This window comes from Aquila chrysaetos, chromosome 19 (genome assembly GCF_900496995.4).
Source record: "Aquila chrysaetos chrysaetos chromosome 19, bAquChr1.4, whole genome shotgun sequence".
In the NCBI taxonomy this organism is placed as follows: domain Eukaryota; kingdom Metazoa; phylum Chordata; class Aves; order Accipitriformes; family Accipitridae; genus Aquila; species Aquila chrysaetos.
Genome location: NC_044022.1, coordinates 14079014 through 14098650, shown reverse-complemented (window position 1 = coordinate 14098650; position 19637 = coordinate 14079014). Strand labels below are relative to the sequence as shown.

The following is a 19637-nucleotide window of genomic DNA, read 5'->3' as shown; positions in this document are numbered from 1 at the left end:
GAGCAAACCTATGGGATGTTTGAGGGGGATTGGAGATACAGCTGTTACAAGATGTTTCTGATAAAGGCCAAATGCAGAGAAAGGAAGGGATGGAGGTAAGTCAGGGAGGAACAAACCTGGGAAGACAGAGAGGACAGGAGATAATGCCAGGGATCATGGCTGGTACATGAGGAGAGAGGAGTGGCTATTGTCTACCTGGACTTCAGGAAGCCTTTGACAACACTGTGTCCCATAAGATACTCCTAGAGAAGTTGTTGATGTATGGGTTGGATGAACAGACGGTGAGGTAGGTTGAAAACTGGCAGAATGGCCAGGCTCAGAGGGTGGTGATCAGCAGTCTAGTTTGGAGCTCAGTGTACCCCAGGGACTGATATTCTTTCCAGTCCTGTTTTACATCTTCTTTAATGATCTGGATGGTGGAGCAGATTCTACCCACAGAGAGTTTGCAGATGACACAAAACCAGGAGGAGTGGCTGATAATGCCAGAGGGTCGTGCTGCCATCCAGAAGGACCTCAACAGGCTGGAGAAGTGGACTGACAGGAACTTCAACAAGGGGAAGTGCAAAGTCCTGCACTTGGGGAGGAACAACCTCAGGCACCAGTGGATGTTGGGGACCACCTAGCTGGAAAACGGCTAATATTAATTAAGCAGCTAATTAAGCTTCTAATATTAATTATTACCACCACGGTGAAAAAATCCTTTCTGCCCTATGTTAAAACCCATTACACAAAACACTGATGTTTTTCATCTTTGAAAGCAGAGTATTCTGTATACATGTGTTTTTTCTAGGATTAAGTTTTAACATCTATCTGCATGTTCTTACTGAATTCTCAGAAGATCTGAGAAATGTAGACTTTCAATTAAGCTACCATTGCTCCATGTGCTGGGGGCCACCCAGCTGGAAAGCAGACCAGCCGAAAAGGACCTGGGGGTCCTGGTGGACCCAGGTTGAACATGAGCCAGCAATGGGCCCTGGCTGCAAAGGCGGCCAATGGTGTCCTGGGCTGCATTAGGCAAAGCGTTGCCAGCAGGTGGAGGGAGGTGATCCTTCCCCTCTGCTCAGCCCTGGTGAGGCCACAGCTGGAGTGCTGTGTCCAGTTCTGGGCTCCTCAGTACCACGGAGACATGGATGGACTGGAAAGAAGGGCCTGTGAAGGGCCACAAAGGTGATGAAGGGACCTGAGCATCTCTTCGATAAGGAAAGGCTGCGAGAGCTGTGGCTGCTCAGCCTGGAGAAGGAAAGGCTCAGGGGGATCTTATCAATGTCTATAAATACCCGGAGGGAGGGTGCAAAGAGGACAGAGCCAGGCTTTCTTCAGTGGTGCCCAGTGACAGGACCAGAGGCAGCGGGCCCAAACTGAAACACAGGAATTTCCCTCTGAACATCAAGAAACGCTTTTTTTACTGTGAGGGTGACCAAGGGCAGGGTCCCCAGACTCTCCCTCTTTGGGGACATTGAAAAGCCATTTGGACATGGTCCTGAGCAACCGGCTTTACATGGCCCTGCTGTAGCAGGGGGGTTGGACGAGGTGACCTCCAACAGTGCCTTCCAACCTTAACCATTCTGTGATTTATTCTGTGATTCTGTGATAAAAGGGGCAGCTGGGTACAGATAAGCTGCTGGTTGGTACACTCATCTTGCCATGCTCTGCCCCTGCTTACCTCATTCTGTATTGCCTTCACATTAAATCCTATTCCAAACTGTTTTCCTAGGTGAGGGCAACATCTGTTCTGCTGGTGTGTAGGTGCTGCCTGTAAAGGCACTGCCCTGTTTGTGTTGATCCACTGATGTCCAGTGTTGACTGTTAGTTTGCATGTGTGTTTGTCTGTACTAGGAATAAATGCTCACTCAGCCTTGCTAGTGCCTCAGCCTGGTGTCACAGGAGCACAGCAGACTGGCTCCAGGGGACTGGAATGGAGAAATCCCCTGAGTCCCAAGCCCACTATATACAGCAGCACTTTAAGATGAGACTCTGTGTGCTTAAATAATTTTTTGAAAACGGGACTAAATCCTGGACCTCTACACTCCTTTAAAAATATTATCATATATTTTAAAGTATTATTTTGAGTTTATAGTCAATTTTCTGCTCTTTCTTACCAGTACTAATTAATCAAACTTTGAAAGTTATCTCTCTGCATGCAAACAGAACCATAAATATTGCCTTAATATTTCAACTTATCATAACTTAAAGTCCTTTTTTTTCACCTTTATATGGCATCATTTTGTCAAAGTTAGGTCTTTTCAGACTGTAGTTTCTACAAGCGTTAGATGGAAGCACTATTTAGGACTATTTTGCTGAAGTTCTGCGCGAGATAAAGTTTGATAATTTGATTTTTTTGCCCCAAATCCATAAAATCTATTGCTGAACTTGAAAATTAAAATCATCATGTTTCTAAGGTTTACTAAACTACTAGGTAGCTCCTTATTAAACTGCACATTATGCTTTGTCTGGATAACAAAACAGTTGTTAGGGAATTTTCTCAGTACTCCTACTATTGTTTTTAAATAATTCGTATTTTGTTGGAGATCAGCTGTAAGTGTCTCTTTTTTCTATTTTAAAGCACTGTATGAACAGCTGAAGTCTGTGTCCTTCAAGGAGCTGCTAGTCTGTCTCAATGGCTGCATCCTTTTGATGGCTTTCCTTTGAATTTGCAAATACTTCATTGAGGGTGCCAGGCTTACCACCAGAATAGGCTTATAACTGGAAATGCACACAAGCAGGCACCAGATCCTGTGTTTAAAACAACCACAATGAACATAGAGGAGAAGAATTAAGAATCACCTGAAGAGACTGTAGAATATTAAGGGTTTAGTACATCAAAGTTATTTCAAATTCAGGAAAATAATGTGCAGATGTGTTTGTGTTATGGATTTACTCTGTGCGAATACAAATCCCTGCACAGTGCACTCTAATTTATTTCATTGCAAAGACTGCAAGAATTTTGGATGTTTTGAAAGGTTTGTGTATTCACCTCTATTAGTACATCTCAGACAAAGAAGACAAGAGAAGAGCTTTGGCACGTACCTTTTCATGGAACTGTTGTTTCCATGCAGGAGGACAGTGGAATAAAGTCCATCATAACAAGGTGGGGTTTTTAATTTGCTTAATTATTTTTGAAAACAGTTCAGAAGTAACATAAAATCTTACCCCCCTTAACAGTCTGTAGACCTACGTGCCACTTCAAATACTCAAAAATGCTTAAGAAGTGCTTTGCCGGTGTATTTGTCCAGAGCACGAGAAATAATTTCACTCTGTGTGTATAAGGATTGTTTAATTGCTAGCAATAGCTGTTTACACCAACAATACATCCAGCGATTAATTCATAGGATTCCTAAGGGATGACTAAGCCACATAAAGGTCTCAAAGATGCAAGCCAAGGTGGAGAGTGCACTGTAAAATATTCAGCAAACACTAAAGCAAACCACAGAGAACTAGAGAAGGACCCAAGGGTAGGGAAGAATACATTAGCTGCCTCAAAAAAAAAAAAGCTTTGAACCAGGAGATAGATATTTTAAAGGGGATGAAAGACTGTCTGTTTCTACTGGACATATAAACACACAGAATTGGGATAATATGTAAGAATGTGTATCACAGGGAACAAAAAAACTTAAATTATCTTAGATAACCTTTAATTAAGTTTGCAATTTAAAGCAAGCTATACTTTAGCTGAGAATCATAAATGTCTCTGTGCTAATCAAAAGCTTATCCACAAATTTCTATGTCAAAGTAAAATTGATCCTTCTCAAAAACTAAATGTTAATTGACAAACCTTTAGTGGATTATTTTATTATTTTAATTAAGTACTGTTTGAATTTCTTCCTCTTGTACTCATTGCATTGAATGCTAATTTGTTCTCTGTTTACTTGCAATTTCCAAACAGTGGACATTCCCTTATAATAAAAGAAAATTTTGCAAAATTCTTTAAACAAGTCGTACAGCTGTTACCTCTCCAAACTAATCGTAATTTATAGATTACACAAACCTGTCAAATTCTAGTTTTTCTGTCTTGTTAATACATGATCTCTTCTCAGAAAACTATATCCGTCTTTCATTACTTCAGGAAACCCTTATGACTTTATTGTTTATGGTACTTCCATACTTTGATGAAAAATGTCACATATTCTTCCATCCAATGATGAAAAGATGTCTACACTTGTTATGATGTATAAAAAATAATAATATGCTCTTAAAATTATTTCCAGCAGTTTCTCTTAAATAAGTGGCTAATTTCTCTTAACTTTCAGTTTCTTCCATCCATGTAGGCTTGAAGACAGGGAAGCTGTTTGAATAGTGAATTGTGCTTGTGCCTTGATGAAAGCTCTGCCTGGTGATGTGAGCCATTCATATACATACATTCTAATAATTTTTTTTGTTTCCAGTATTTTCTTAGTAAATCTGCATTTTAGTGGTAAAGATCTTGTCACAACAACCCCATGCAATGCTACAGGCTTGGGGAAGAGTGGCTGGAAAGCTGCCCGGCAGAAAAGAACCTGGAGGTGTTGGTCAACAGCCAGCTGCATATGAGCCCATAGTGTGCCCAGGTGGCCAAGAAGGCCAACAGCATCCTGGCTTGTATCAGAAATTGTGTGGCCAGCAGGAGCAGGGCAGTGATCATCCCCCTGTACTTGGCACTGGTGAGGCCACACCTCGAATACTGTGTTCAGTTTTGGGCCTCTCACTACAAGAAAGTCACTGAGGGGCTGGAGCGTGTCCAGAGAAGGGCAACGAAGCTGGTGAAGGGTCTAGAGCACAAGTCTTCTGAGGAGCAGCTGAGGGAGCTGGGGCTGTTTAGCCTGGAGAAAAGGAGGCTGAGGGGAGACCTTATCGCTCTCTACAGCTACCTGAAAGGAGGTTGTAGCGAGGCGGGGGGTCGGTCTTTCCTCCCAAGTAACAAGCAATAGGACAAGAGGAAATGGCTTCAAGTTGCACCAGGGGAGGTTTAGATTGGATGTTAAGAAAAATTTCTTCACTGAAAGGGTTATCAATCATTGGAACAGGCTGCCCAGGGAAGCGGTTGACTCACCATCCCTGGAGGGATTTAAAAGATGTGTAGATGTGGCACTTAGGGACATGGTTTAGCGGTGGACTTGGCAGTGTTAGGTTAATGGTTGGACCCGATGACCTTAAAGGCCTTTTCCAACCTAAACGATTCTATGACTCTATGATTCTAAGATCGTAGGCTGAATTGTACTTCTGCTTATAACATATAAACCACAGGAGTTGTTGGTCTGGCTTGAATCCAGCTCTCCCATCTTCCCCCGCAGCCTGCCAGGCCTCCTCATGGGTGGCCTGAATACCCCTCCACAGCCCCAAGCCTCCCATGCCATGTCCCTGTCCCTGCCCTAGCTCTATGTCCCCTAAAATAGCCCTACGCTGTCCCACAGCGATGAAACCACTCCATGGCAGGTCCCTGCTGAGCCCAGGCCTCTGCAGGGCGTGAGGCACACCTTGCTGGTAAGGGGGCTTCTGTCAGGGCCCTGAGGGCCCTGCTAGGCTTGAGCGACCCCGCTCGGCCTCTCTAGGGCTTTCCACCACCTTGCCCAGGGCCCAGGGCCCCATTTCAACCCCATCACTGCCCCAGTGACACCATAGGACACCAGTCTGGAGTCAGCACTACTTCTGCTGAGGTATGATCCATGGTTGCAGGGGGTCCTGTTTTACTGACACATAGAAGTGCAAGCAAAGAGACATAGTCCTCGCTAGCAAGGTTACTGTGTAAAACAGACCAAAGAAGTCTGATGAGTGCACAAGAAAACACGAAGTAATAACAACTCTCACACCAGCTATCCAGCTGGCCTGGATGCACTGGCATCAACAAAAAAGCAAGTTTCCAGGTGTAGTTTTGGGGGAAAACAATAAGATAGAAATAAAGATGTTTATCGGAAGCTAATATCTTTTTTGAAGGACATAGGAGAAAGTGCAAACGTGGCTTTTGAAAGCAACATCTGGTAGTTTTAAGGTAGCACCAGAGCTTGTGTTTGAGCAGCAGCCAAACTGGTATTTTCAAGTTAGCTCAGGATGTATTTCAAAACCTTTCTGAAAAGTAAGCAACATCCTAGATTATGTTTTTCTGTCCAAGTAGCTATTTGATCTCTTAAAAAAACATGGGTTTACAAATGTAAACACATTTCCATTGCCAAGAAAATCAGCAGGTAGTTTCCTTCGCACATTGATTATTAAGATTTTGACTGCTTCAGTTTTCATGATGGTATTAATAATTTAATCAAGCATTTTATATTAACAATGTCAATTACAAATTTCTTCTTTGCTGTGGATTGATCTATTATTATCCACCTAACATTGATATGCATATCATTGTAGGAAGGAAAGGCTATAAATAAGGATTTCTATCCATCTAATTACTTTAATTGATTTGTGCTGAAATAGTTGACCTTTGGTACTTGGCTCTCCCTTCACATTCAGAATTGATAGCTCACTCTGATGATCATCAGCCACGGGGAAAATAAGTTAAAATTTCAATTAAAAGCATGTGGTGTAGGCTAATCTATGGATCTCACATTAGTAACGCTCCATACTTTCCTGCTAGAGAATACATGTCACGTTTGAGCTGAAAATTATTGTATGAAAAGTACCTGAAGAAGTAGGACAATGAAGTATATCTAAAAATTGACAAACAAAACCCACTTGGGAGTCTTAGGGCACTTCTTCATATATGCCTACAAATTACACCTAGTAAGTAGCACTATTCCTTCAGGCCAAAGATCACAAGATATGTAGAAGAAGCTAATTTCTACATTCTCTTTCTAGGGTGGCACGAGAGTAGTGATGCTCTCAGCTACCTACACTGTCTGCTCTAGGTGTTATTTTTCCAACAAAGCAGACCTGAAACTTTTTTTTATTATACAAACTGGCAGAAAAATTCCACACATTGGTAAAGTGTCAGGCACATCTGTGGTCTTAAAGACTGCATAAAACAAAAGTAATAATATTGAGCTAGATGGAATATGCTAAATTATAAATTTTTATTGATATTATTTGGAGTTAAATTTTCCTTCAATAAGTTCATGAGAAGAGTTTTCAAATAAGAGTTTTATAATTTTTACATCTGAAAAACACTTTTCATTACATGGCTTCAGTGAATTTGAAACAGGTGCAAAAAGCACTTACCGAACATAATCACTGTGTTTGAAGCCTATGCTGTGGCAGAAACATACCCTAACTAGTTGTAATCTGTATATTATAATATCATGTTTTGAAAGAGAAAATATTGTGTTTTGCTAGAAGAAATATGACAATAATCTCAAAACACTTTTCTCAGTTGATTTGGGTTTGTGTGGCAAGGTTTTAATAGTGGGGGAGGGGGCCGCAGGAGTGGCCCCTGTGAGAAGCTGCTGGAAGCTTCCCCGGCTCCGAGCCGGACCCGCCGCTGGCCCAGGCCGAGCCCGTCAGTGCCGGCGGTAGTGCCTCTGGGAGAGCGGAGTGAAGAGGGGAACCTGCAGCGAGTCGGGGATCGGGATGGGAGAGGAACCCCTCTGCGGGTACCGAGGGCGGTGAGGAAGGAGGGGAGGAGGAGCGGGGCAGGAGGGGATGCCCCCGCAGCCCGCAGGGAGACCAGACGGCAGGCTGTCCCCCCCCAGCCCACGGAGGGGAGCGGGGGAGCAGACGCCCACCTGCAGCCCGGGGAGAGAGGAGCCCACGCCGGAGCAGGGGGATGGATGCCCCCCAGGATGGCCGGGACTCCATGGGGAAGCCCGCGCTGGAGCAGGCTGTGCCTGAAGATCGGCCTGCGGAAAGGACCCACGCTGGAGCAGTTCATGAAGGACTGCAGCCCGTGGGAAGGACTCACGCTGGAGAAGTCCGTGGAGGACTGTCTCCCGTGGGAGGGACCCCACGGTGGAGCAGGGGAAGAGTGAGGAGTCCTGCCCCTGAGGAGGAAGGAGCGAGCTGACCCCGACCCCCATTCCCCGTCCTCCTGCGCCGCTGAGGGGAGGAGGTGGAGAGAACCGGGAGTGGAGTTGAGCCGGGAAGGAGGGAGGGGTGGGGGGAAGGTGTTCTAAGGTTTGGTTTTACTTCTCGTTTTCCTGTTTTGGTTTGATTGGTAGTAAATGTAATTGATCTGCTTTTTTCCCCAAGTTGAGTCTGGTTTTGTCTGTGACCATACGTGGTGAGCAATCCTTCCCTGCCCTTGTCTCAACCCACAAGCTTTTCTTTGTATTTTCTCCTCCTCATCCCACCAAAGGGGAGGAGTGAGCGAGCGGCTTTGTGGTGCTTTGTTGCCAACTGGGCTTAAACCACGACATCAGTTTAAAATTACTTTATTTGGGGCAAATGTTCTTCTGTAATTGGAATATATTATTACTTTTATTATTATTGTTACCGCAGTTGTAAGGATTCTGTAGCTGAAATTGTTCTATTTTAAAGTATATTTTGTTTGATCGGGTGGATGTTATATGTTGGATGCAAAGTGGGAATAATTGGGCGTATATTGAGTCATCTATTTGCTGCATTATGAGTATGAAGTGGAAGTAAGATGGAAAATAGATTGGTTTTTCAGTAGGAAGGGAAACAATGACTAACTCTACAAAAGCATCTTTATATTATTCAAAATAATTCCTCATAAAAATTCATGACATTTAAATTCGCTCTAACAGTATAATATTCCAAAGATGCTGATTCATTTGCTAATAGCCACTGGAAATATTCTTTACTATCTTTCAGTCAATGCTTTCTTTAAGTCTTCAAAGCAATTTCCCTTTGTTACTTTAAAGGAAAACAAAATATATCCCTAATTATTTTTTTTTCCATATCTGTCTATAGTATTCTGTGTTCTCAAGTTTGCTGCCTTGTATGACCAGATTTCTAAGAGAAAAGCAAATTCTATTAAGTGAGAGGCTATTTGGGATTTTCAAATTAAATTATTGTGTATCTTCCTTGAACACTGAATTAATGAAAAGTTCAGCAGAAGAATTTTTGGATTGAAGGTTTACTTATTTTGTCCAAAGTCCTGGCAAAAATAATTTTTTTCCCCAAGGAAAGACCATCTTAAATAGATGGATTTTCTCCCTTTCCTATACTATCAAATTTGTGGTGAAAAAGGTTGATGAAGACCATCAGTATATTTTCCTTGAGAACTTCCAGCTTTTAAATCATCCCCCACTGCTGCTTTGGAAAACAATTCAGATCTCTTGATCTTAACTCCTCTGAAGAACAAATGGACATTTTGAGCAGAAAAGACACAAATGAAGCTTGACTGTTTTATGATGAGAGGACTAAGACAATGGACATCTGAGCCAGTTGAAATGTTGACATCTCAGCCACTCACCTTACTTTCCTTTTAAAGTCTGTGGCAAAAAGTAGCCATTTACTGAGCATGTGCATCACATCACATACCATGTTCCTCTTCACTACCTGTAAAGGCAACCCAGCCTCATTAGCTCACAAGTAGACATCCAGATTCCAGATGTTTAAAATGATGTTCCCAGAGAAGGTTTCAGTCTTTTTGTTTGTTTTAGTTTGGTTTTGATGATTGTCTGCATACGTTGTTGCACTGCCTGTTGTTTTGAGAAATAATTGGGATATAATAACATCTTTAAAATGAAATCTCTGACATGTAAACTAAACCACACTCAGTGGGAAGTGTGCAGAGGAGGATCAGATGCACTAACCAGTTCTCGAGAAAATCTACTGGCTTCCACTTCCTTCTTTATTTTGTTCTGGTGGTTTTTGTTTTTGTTTTTGTTTTGTTACAGTTAATCTCATTTCAACAGAAAACATAATTTATTGACATTTTGCTGTGTTTTAGTAGTAATCCTAGTTCTCATAAGGAGATGCCCTGGATGGACACCTTATCAACACAGTTTTCTGCTATTCTTGCATCTCTCAGTCACGTTATTGCCAAGCTAGTTGTCATTGATCAGTCTAAAAGGAAACCGATGTGCATGCACAGAACAAGACAGAAAATACATTTCTTTTTAAAAAATTGAGGAGCAACAGTGAAACAATCCAGTTTACAGAATGAAGGCACATATTTTCATAATCTTAGAAGACTGAGCACTTCCACTGAAACAATGTAATTAAAAGTTACAATGAAAAAAATGGGTTAGCATTCTTAGTGACATTTGATTAAACATGCTAGCTAGCAAAAATACACAAATGAAGGTCACATTTGCAAGTATTATAAGATAGACTACATTTTAATTAGATAGTTGAGAAATGTCAATGAGTTAGTAACTGACCAGGAGTCACTTAAAAAAAAAGCAGTGAAGGAGAACAAAACATCACCCAAGAGTCAGAATCCTATACTCTCCATAGATTTCAAATACTACAAAGACAGTTTGCAAAGAATTTTTGGGGATGGATTCAGTGAATTTGCCTTGTCATCTTTCTCTGTTTGAAGAAAGAATGTATTTCAGTCATATTACATAATGCCATTGTTAGAGCTATGTTGACTGGTTGTGCCTTTTGAAACAAATCTGTCAGATAAAATAGAACAGGATAGTATTTGTGGTTTATATTTGTACCCATGGACTGTACCTAAGGAATGCGTATAAGCATATGCTACCCTGTGGGAAAAGATCCCCTTTCTCTCAGAGTCAGCTTAGTTCTCCCACAGCACACATGAAACGAAGTTGAATTTAACCTGACACAGCTGTTACAAATTATAGGAGTAAACTTCTTGCAAATGATCTTGAAATTCATATTTTTTTGCTTTTTCTAAAAGAAAAAAACCCTCAGTAATCAGTAGAAGACAGTTTCTCTATTACCTGTGGCGCTGTTTTTCCTTGTTGTGTCGAATATGACCAAAGAAAGGCTGAAGAGCAGCATGTGCTGAAAATAATAAAAGATGCATGAATAATTTAATGAGTTGACACAGATTCATTAAAAAGTTACTAAAACTAATCCAAATCATAGTTTGCCATTGGAAATCACATTTAAGGAAATGTGCACTTGGAATAAAAAAAAATATAGTTTATCTTATAACTGTCATACTGTTGTTAAGATGACTATAAATCTGGTAGTTCTAGTGCAAAGAAGTATGAACGCTAATCCAAGCTGCTGATTTTATTGAGTCTGGTTTCTAGTTGCTTAATATCTTTACCATTTGGGCCTATATATTGCTTCTCTGTGTCTGCTTGCAGTTGAAAACCTTTGGATGTTTCATCCCAAATACTAGCTATTTCTAAGAATGAGGTTAGGGAAAATATAATTTCATCATGAAGCTCAAGTGCAGCAGACTTTTGAGAGCTACCCATAGGTCTTTGATGGAATTTCTCAAGGATTTTAAGGGTAGACTGGTAAAGCTAAAAAACACATTAGAGAGTAACATCTACTCTCCAGCAGTTTAACTATGTGCTTAAATAATGGAAAATAAATTTATTCTCCCAAGTCTCAGAAGTCTAATCCAAACCAAATTAAAGGAATAATTTTATTGTAAATAGTACTCTAATAAAAATATATTCTAATTAAGCCACTGCAACTAGGCAATTCAGAAGTCTAAATCTCTGGAGGCAAATGTCTGGATTAGGAAGTAGATTTTGTTTTCAGGTAAGCGTGATTTCTGCTCTAGTTGTCAGTAATGATCACAGGCTACAGGCTTTCAGTAAACAAAACAAGAAATATTTGCTTATGTATAATTTATTAACCATTTCCAGTTATGTCTTACAAGAGAAAATTTACTCAGATACACCATCCCCATGAGCATGACAGAGCAACCAGAGTCAGGGTGAAATTTCACATTGATCACTAATCCCAGCCAAACAAAACAGTTATACCATGAAAGGTCAGAATCCAGCTTGCGTAATACTGCCATTACTGCAGGACCTTTTCACCATCTAGAGAGACTTTTGCATCCTTTCCTTCTCTTTCTTCCCATGGTACTTTATATTCATGCCATCTGAGGTCATGCTGATTCTTTTGTTCTTTCAAAGCCTGGATTTACAACTGCAGAACAAGTGTTCCCCATTCAGCTAAATAACAAAGAATTTAAAAATATTTTTTTCTTTTTAAGTGGGAAAAGAATTACAGTCTTCTTGACTTGATGAGACTGCACAGAACAAGTTCATTTCACCAAGCTGCCTACACATACTATTTTAGAAAAAAGAATTTGTCAAAACTATTTCAGGGTTGTTGAATCCTATTTACTAGAGTAGCTTATTACGTTACATATGCAAAGAAACAGGAGAGTCATAGCCTAAAAATGAGAAATATTACATTGGCAAAAACTGCACTTTGATTCAAACTTCTGCAGAAAAGGAGGCTGCATACCACTGGAGATTTCAGTATGGCTTCTATTTACTTTTTTCTAGAAATGTGATATGTTGGCAAAACTTCGGCAGCCTGGAGCGAGTCTCGCTATTGTACCTTCTCCTTTTTCCAGTCCCACTTACTGCTTAGCCCTCCATGTTTGTCTGGTTCCTGTACCTCCTCGAACCTCCTTCCCCTCCAGATGCATTCCTCTGCCTGGAAGCTCTTCCAGGAACTCACCCTAATGACATAAAGTCTGATACTAAACTAATTAGGTCAGGAGTACTTGTTAGCTCAAGCTTACTAGGAACTTTAGTATGCCTCGTCTTGTAAGTTGGCATGCCCTTCCAATTAAAAAGAGTAAAAAGAAGTATTTTGTAGTACAGTTTTGAAAGGATTAATGGTTATTTTGCTCTTCTGTGTGTATAACCTGCAAATTGGCCTGGTGGTAAATGAACTAAGTGTAACGGAGGATACAATTTGTGATGTGTTTGTTATAACTTTATATATGGGTATTGCTTTTTGTTTCTCTTGTGCACCTGTGCAGCAGGGAGGAAGGCTGCTTATTTGTCTTATTTGTTTGCTGGGTGATAGATCTGGCAGAATCCAGTAGAAGGATATTCCTCTCCTATGAGCAAGATCATCTGAGAGACTTTTATGGAAGCAGGTGAAGATGGCAGAGAATGAGAGACACAGCAAGGAGGGGAGCTAAGTGGCAGACTTGCTAGAAGAGCAGGGGCCTAGCTGCATTTTTCTCTCAGTGTGTCACTGAACTGAAAAATTGAATATTGAAAACAAAAGGAAGAATTATAATATAGTATGTTTATGTAGAAACATGCAGAGTTGTGTGCTTGCTCTACCCATTTTCCAAGCTGACAATACAGGGCAATAGGAACATAGAAGCTATATTAAATGGTCTATCTAAGAATCGGGATTATTAGTACTAGTATTTAATTTCTGATTGCTAATCTCTGTTTCTTTGCAAAAGCAGCAATATTCAGCTCAGACTCTCTAGCTTGCACAGGAAGCCTTTCTGTCAAGGAAGACTTTTTCATAATTTTTCCAATGAAATGACTTAAGAATAATTATTTGAATCTTCTCAAGTTAGAATAGCTAATATACTCAGGAACATCATCTAAGGAACTATCTTCTGTTGTCAACAAACGGACTACATAGTTTAAAAGGTCTTTGGACATTAGAGTTTTACTACTGATATATGTATGGCATATAGTACATTTAACAGCCTAATAATACCATATTTCAGTCAAACAAAGTATTTATCATTTGCTGAAAAAGTACTGACATAAAGTTTTCCCAAATCCATGTCCTTTGCCATAGGGCAAATAGCATAGAGCTAAAATACCATGCTGAAAATAAAAAAGTGCCTGTATCTGCAGAAAATACTCAAGGAACAGTACATTCATTATATATGTGATTGCAATCATGTTTCCTTTGGAAATCTTATTAAGGTTTATGATGCTGTGTTGTAAAGTTCGGACCAAAGGCAGGTCTGTTTTCTTTTTATTATAAAGTAAAATTCCTTCCATTGTGTATTTCTTCTATGTTTGTGTGCACATTGGAGGACTGCCTTCCCAATAGCAATCACCACTGTTTCCACTTTTTTTTTTTAGAAGCTGGAGAAATGGATCCTGTAAAACAAAATATGTATCACTGTTAGAATTATATAATAGTTTACTTACGTATAAAAATATACACAGGAATAGTTCTGTGACATCATACTTTTTAATTTATCATTTTCTTTCTGCTTCTTTGTTCATCTTATTTAGATTACAGATCATTTGTTCACCTTGGGTTAGAAGCAGGATATGTGTGTATTTAAACAACAGAGAGATGTAGTATCTTTATAAAGCAAGAGTCCTTTGCATGGTGCCTTGCACCCTTGTTACCAGCTACAATCTGGCCACATCCCAGCTGCGTGTGAGACAAACAAGACTGCATCCCAGCCTGCCCATCTCCAGATTTCTTGCAGCATTTCCATGGAGGGTATCAGCAACCCTTGGGATATCAGAGGATCTGAGCTGTGGGGATCTGAGGAGCTCCACAGTGCCCAATTAGCTCTTCTGCCACCAGGACTGCTACGTTCACCACTAAGCATTTCTATCCTCTGATGCAGACTGTTAGAGAGAGTCTTATCCCTTTCCTGTATCCATATTCCCCAGGGAACGTCTTCCTTCTCTGTTCACGAGGAAGGTGTGCATACTGCATTAAGCATTTAATGTGATAAGTTTAACCATGGACATTTCTACTGCAGCTCATTTATGTGAAATAATTTATATTTGTAAGGCCAAAAGTATTTTTGTTCATAATGTAAATTAGCATTTGGAGACCAAAATAAGTAAAAAATACAAAAATTTCTTCAAGAAACCTCAATGACCTTGAGATTCTGACCTCATTGATTCTCAGGGAAATCAGAATGAAAATAAGTTATTTTAATAAGGATAGATTTTCATACGAATTTTTAAAGATTTTTTTCAATATTCTCCTGGAATTGGAGGATTACCTTACTTTCCCCCTATGGAAAAATTTTACGTTAAAAGAACTAAAATGTATCAAGATTGCCAAATGTTGAAGGAATGTATTGAAAGACAATTAAAGATTTTTTTTCTGAAATAACACCTGTATTCCAATGATAATGTTTCAAGAAGTCCTATAAGATATATTTTCATACTACATTTTAAGTTATTCTGATGATGTTCTATTTGCCCTCTCTTTGTGGGCCAGGAAAGATGATATTATGTTTATGATATACAAAACAGGGTGATGCACATTATAAAGTAGATCATTTGTGAGACCAGGATGAAAAAACGAATTAAAGGAGAGTTCTCCTATTTGTGCCTTTCCTATCTGATTGCCAAAACTTTTATTTAAATCCAACTCTTAAATGAGATATGGCATCATCAAATAATCTGTATATTTAGAGTTTGCATAGATGAAAATGGTAATTTTAAAATACTGGTCATCTGCTTTTGCTGAATTGCATCTTCTTCTAAAAGGTAGAAGTGCATTTTTAACATCTGATCAGAGACAATAAATACTGTACTGAAATGACCTTTTCCAAAAGCTGAAAGACTCTTAAGCACTCTCTGTCACAAACTTCATAAAGTAAAATGTATATTTCTCTAACTTTAAACTATTTGAAATACAAAATAGTGCAAACTATATTTATGTTTAGAATATTTTTCCAAAAACTTTCCAGTAAGGCCATGATCTAGTATTTTAAAGCAATTTTATTTCAGTTGAGTGTGCTGTTATTCAAAGCTTTTGGACACTCATAGTTTTTCATTATTCATGTTATGCCAATGTGAAGAATGTCCAATTTATAAGTATTTATCATCAGTGGAGATGACAGAACAATGATCTTCTTTTCTGCAAGCCACTTCCACTGTCCCCCCAAAAAATCATTTTGTTCATAGGCCCTTGATATGTAGTCTGAGTCCCTTTGCTCATCTATGTGAACATATTTTTAAATGTTCTTCTCCCATCCTTAAGACTGTTGCATGTTAAGGACTATTGATTTCAATAGTTCTGTTTACTTTGTTCCTGCATCTCCTGAGTGATATTTTTAATCTATTATAACAATATAATTTATTTATTTCTCTTATATTTGGCATTACACAGGGACCAAAAACTCGGGTACTATTCTTTATTTGTAGACACTGACATTTTAAGTACAGGCAGAAAAGGAAAAAAGGGAACTCACAGAGACAGAAAAGGAGGTGACTTTGGCATGTGCATTTTCTGGGGAGAGAAATTTGTGCTTATATGGGCTCTTGGGCTTTTTAGCTAGCCGACTTGATTTGCAGAGTAGTGTTGAAATAAGAAGTGTATTTAGCTTCAGCCAGTGTTTCTGCACTGCATATACAAAGTAATACAAGGCTGTGAAGGAAAGATGGTGGCTTCACAGCCAGTTTTCTACTAGTGACTTAGGGTTATAGAAATAGAATTAAAAATTTTGAAAACATATTACCATAAGAAGAAATGTAATAACCACCTGATTTTTATATTGTGGGTTTTTATATTAACAGCAGGACAATTTTCTGTCTTAGAGGTCTATGCTGTTACCAAGTTCTGTCTAGAAGCTGAGTCCCTCATGGAGTCCAGGGTGTTTCTGACACTTCCTTTACAGATAAAACTTTTCTACTTTTCTACTGCATAACTAAATATCTTTCTGAAAAGTGGTAAATTTTATCTTTATTTAGTGTTCACTTCTTGGGTTTTTTTTCAGAATATTCAGAAGCTGTTCCTGGTCTCCCCACTTCATATGCTGCTATCCTAAGAATCAAATCTGGTAGTTCATCTTTAGCCTCATTCAGTTCAAAGAACAGACCACGATTAAGTAGTCCTTCATTAGGAAGTGTATCTTCACCAGGCTGGAGAGGATCTGCACAACATTATCACTCCCCAACAAACCTCTACCATTTTTCAGAGGCCTTCAAACATGATGGTAAGTCTGGTTTCCCTCTCTGAATCTTTGAAACATTTTCCAAAAGCAGTACATTTTTATCAACTTCAGTATTTCTCAAACGTAATTTTGAATTTTATTAAACATCACAAAGTAGAAATGAGCCTCTTTCCCTTTAGATTCTTCAGATTAGCCTTAAAGTCATCAGTTAAAACATTTTTTCTTAAAGATTCCTGTGCAGAATAGTTTTATGCAGTTTTTGCTACGTGAACGTAGCAAACTAGTGGTTTGAAATTCCATTACAGCACAAATTCATCTAGTAGTAAAATGTCAGTTCCTCTTTTATATATATTTTTTTGCCTTTGGAATTTTTCTAATTTAATAATGAATTATAGTAATGTAAATTAAACATGAATAGTAAATCTTATAAAACTACTTTTTATCTAAATTACCTACTCTGTGTAGTCAACTCTGTCATGCATGCATACATGTGCATTCATTGATAGACTTGCCAGTGTTATGTGGTGTCATTTACTTTTAAATGCAACAATTCATGGTAACAATACACATTTTCTCATGTTTGGTTACATTTAAAGAAGCCACATTTCTGATACCATTTCTTTAGTAATAATATTTAGCTGAATTATGTTCAAAGAAAGGTAGAAAGAAAAACACAAAGAAAAGGAGGAAGAAAGGAGAGGGAGGGAGGAAGAGGTTAGAGGATATTTAAACATAGTTGTCTAAGTAAGATTCTAAAGAATTGTGATTAATACCTTGGAGTTCAACAACATTCATGCAGTATAATGATTGTGGTTACAGGATTACTCCTCCTTTCAGTAAACTCTTCTTTTTTTTTTTTCCCTGGAAAGTACCTTGCGTGTATTGAAAGCTAATGGTGTATGCATGTGTTTCTGTGAACAGAAATGGCTTATATACAAGCATAAATACGTTCCCTGAATTAAGGTTGATCTAGAACACAAACAATTTGAATCACGCAAGCAGATAAATTCTGTTTGATAGCATTTCTGGAACTGGGGCAGGTTTCTACATTTGTCCTGCCTCTGCAATATTCTTTGTAAGCAATGACTGGACTAAAGTCAGTTATTGCCCATGCACCAGACACTGATAACTCCTTCCAGCCAACTTGATATGTGCATGTGAAAATCAAATTTCAAGATTAGAGCCAGAGTGTATTATCCTGGTCTTCAACAGCATGAATGTCTAGAGACTGAAGAAGAAATTGGTAGCAGCAAGGAAAAAGAATACAGACTTTACAAATAATATAGCACAAGCTGGAACGATAAAGTGTCTTCTCCCTGATTGACCCTGATTTTTCCATCGTGTTTTCTTGGGAAAAAAAACAGCTGGCAAAGAGGCAGCTTACTGTGTTTAAATTTGATGTGAAGTTTGACCGTTATGCTTAAATCCTTACTTTGAGAGGGCTGAGAAAATTTTATGCCCATCTCATTCTAGGAAAATGGGATATGGGATGTGGATCCTCAGGGTAAGCATTCCACCACCTAAATCCTTGACATTTCCAGGAGGTATGCTGAGATCATACCTGATATAGGTCATCAATCATGAGTCTTCTCAAAACATAGGCACCACATTCCAACAGTTGAGCTACTTCTATTTTGCAGCAGGAAGTGAAGAACCACTGACTGGAGACAAAACTTAAAAAGGGCCATAACTCATAAGCCCCAATGAACAGAGCACTTGACTCAGAAGAGAGGGACTTCAACTCTTTCTTCCAAGGACTGATTAAAATAGTCCTAGGAGAGTTACTCCACCATTTAGACGTTTTTGTACAACCAGCTGTGGAGATGTTGTAGAAACAGGTAAATCTGAGGTACCTGAGTAATATTTTTAAAGACCTTGATTATGTGAAGCATCTGCATGGCATAAGCACAGGTATGAAACGGGGCTTAGAAAAGACCAGCATAGTTCTGGTGCGGCATGAGGACTCTGTGGCAGGAGACCAGGTAGGACAATCTACATGATCCAAAAGGGCAAGAACATATCTGCTACAGCAGCTGAATGCAACTTATTTTCTAAACCTTTTTCAGTTCTGTTCATAACTTTATGTTTGAGATAATCTCTTTGGTATTTAAAAACCAGAAATAAGTTCATTATCTCAATCATCTGGCACTCTACTTGCTTAAATTAGTAAATTTCTTGATTTTGATTTGGCCTCAAGGCTTTTTTTCAGTTTTTAGAGCTCTTGAAGGAAAGATATTTTAGTTATCTTCCTACGACTGGTATGTGATAAGTGATAGAGTTAAGTGGTCATGTTTATTAGCCAGGGCCTCCTAAATGAGGATATACTACAGCATCCTGTGCTCGTGTGTTGTCATGAGTGACCACTGCTACAAGTGAAAGGACAATAATAAGAGGGGGGAAAACATATTTTATGTTATTACGATTGAGAACTTGCATAATTCAAAACTCTAATATGTGTCATACACTCAGGAGCCAGGTTTGCCATAAGAAAAACACAAAATATTTTTATTAGCTGCCTAAGTATACAGGTTCTCAAGCGGCTTCTCAATTGATTTCCCAGCAGACATGCTCAGAGGCCTGACATGGCTTCTAATAAAGGTCCTTTATGCCTTTTAATCACTTTATGCCATTTAATTTGCACTCTCAATTCAGCATGTGTTTCCTGATATCTCAAATTAAAAGAACTATGCTGTAGTTCACTGCTGAATTTAAACTATATGGAATTACTTTCCGTAAACATGCAGTTAAGGCAATACAGCCCTTTTCTTCAAGCTATGTATCAATGTGTAAAGTCACGACTAAAAAATGTGCATAGAAATTGTGAATTATTCATTAAATACTTTTGAAGAATCATAAAACTGCAAACTCTCATACTTTCTTGCTGTTCTAAAAACTTTTGGAAATGTTGCAGTAAAAATAATTAAACTTAACCTTGAATAAAGACTCTTTTTATCCTTCCATCTTCGGTTTGATATCTTTTAGAATAAAATAAAGAACAGGGTCCAGT

At 38.9% G+C, this 19637-nt stretch overlaps 1 protein-coding gene and 1 long non-coding RNA gene across 4 annotated transcripts in view; one reads left to right on the top strand and one right to left on the bottom strand.

Moving 5' to 3' along the window:
* The window catches only part of CNTN5 (contactin 5), a 673487-nt gene that overhangs the window by 393663 nt on the left and 260187 nt on the right, over positions 1-19637 (top strand). For all 3 annotated transcript variants that reach the window (XM_030042492.2, XM_030042491.2, XM_030042493.2), the window contains one exon: positions 16454-16672. In XM_030042492.2, coding sequence (XP_029898352.1) covers positions 16454-16672 — 219 coding nt within the window. The remainder of the gene's footprint in view (positions 1-16453; positions 16673-19637) is intronic.
* LOC121232448 overlaps positions 1-19637 on the bottom strand; it is a 77224-nt gene that overhangs the window by 22428 nt on the left and 35159 nt on the right. The window contains exon 2 of the long non-coding RNA XR_005930897.1: positions 3533-3541. This is a non-coding gene — a long non-coding RNA (uncharacterized LOC121232448). The remainder of the gene's footprint in view (positions 1-3532; positions 3542-19637) is intronic.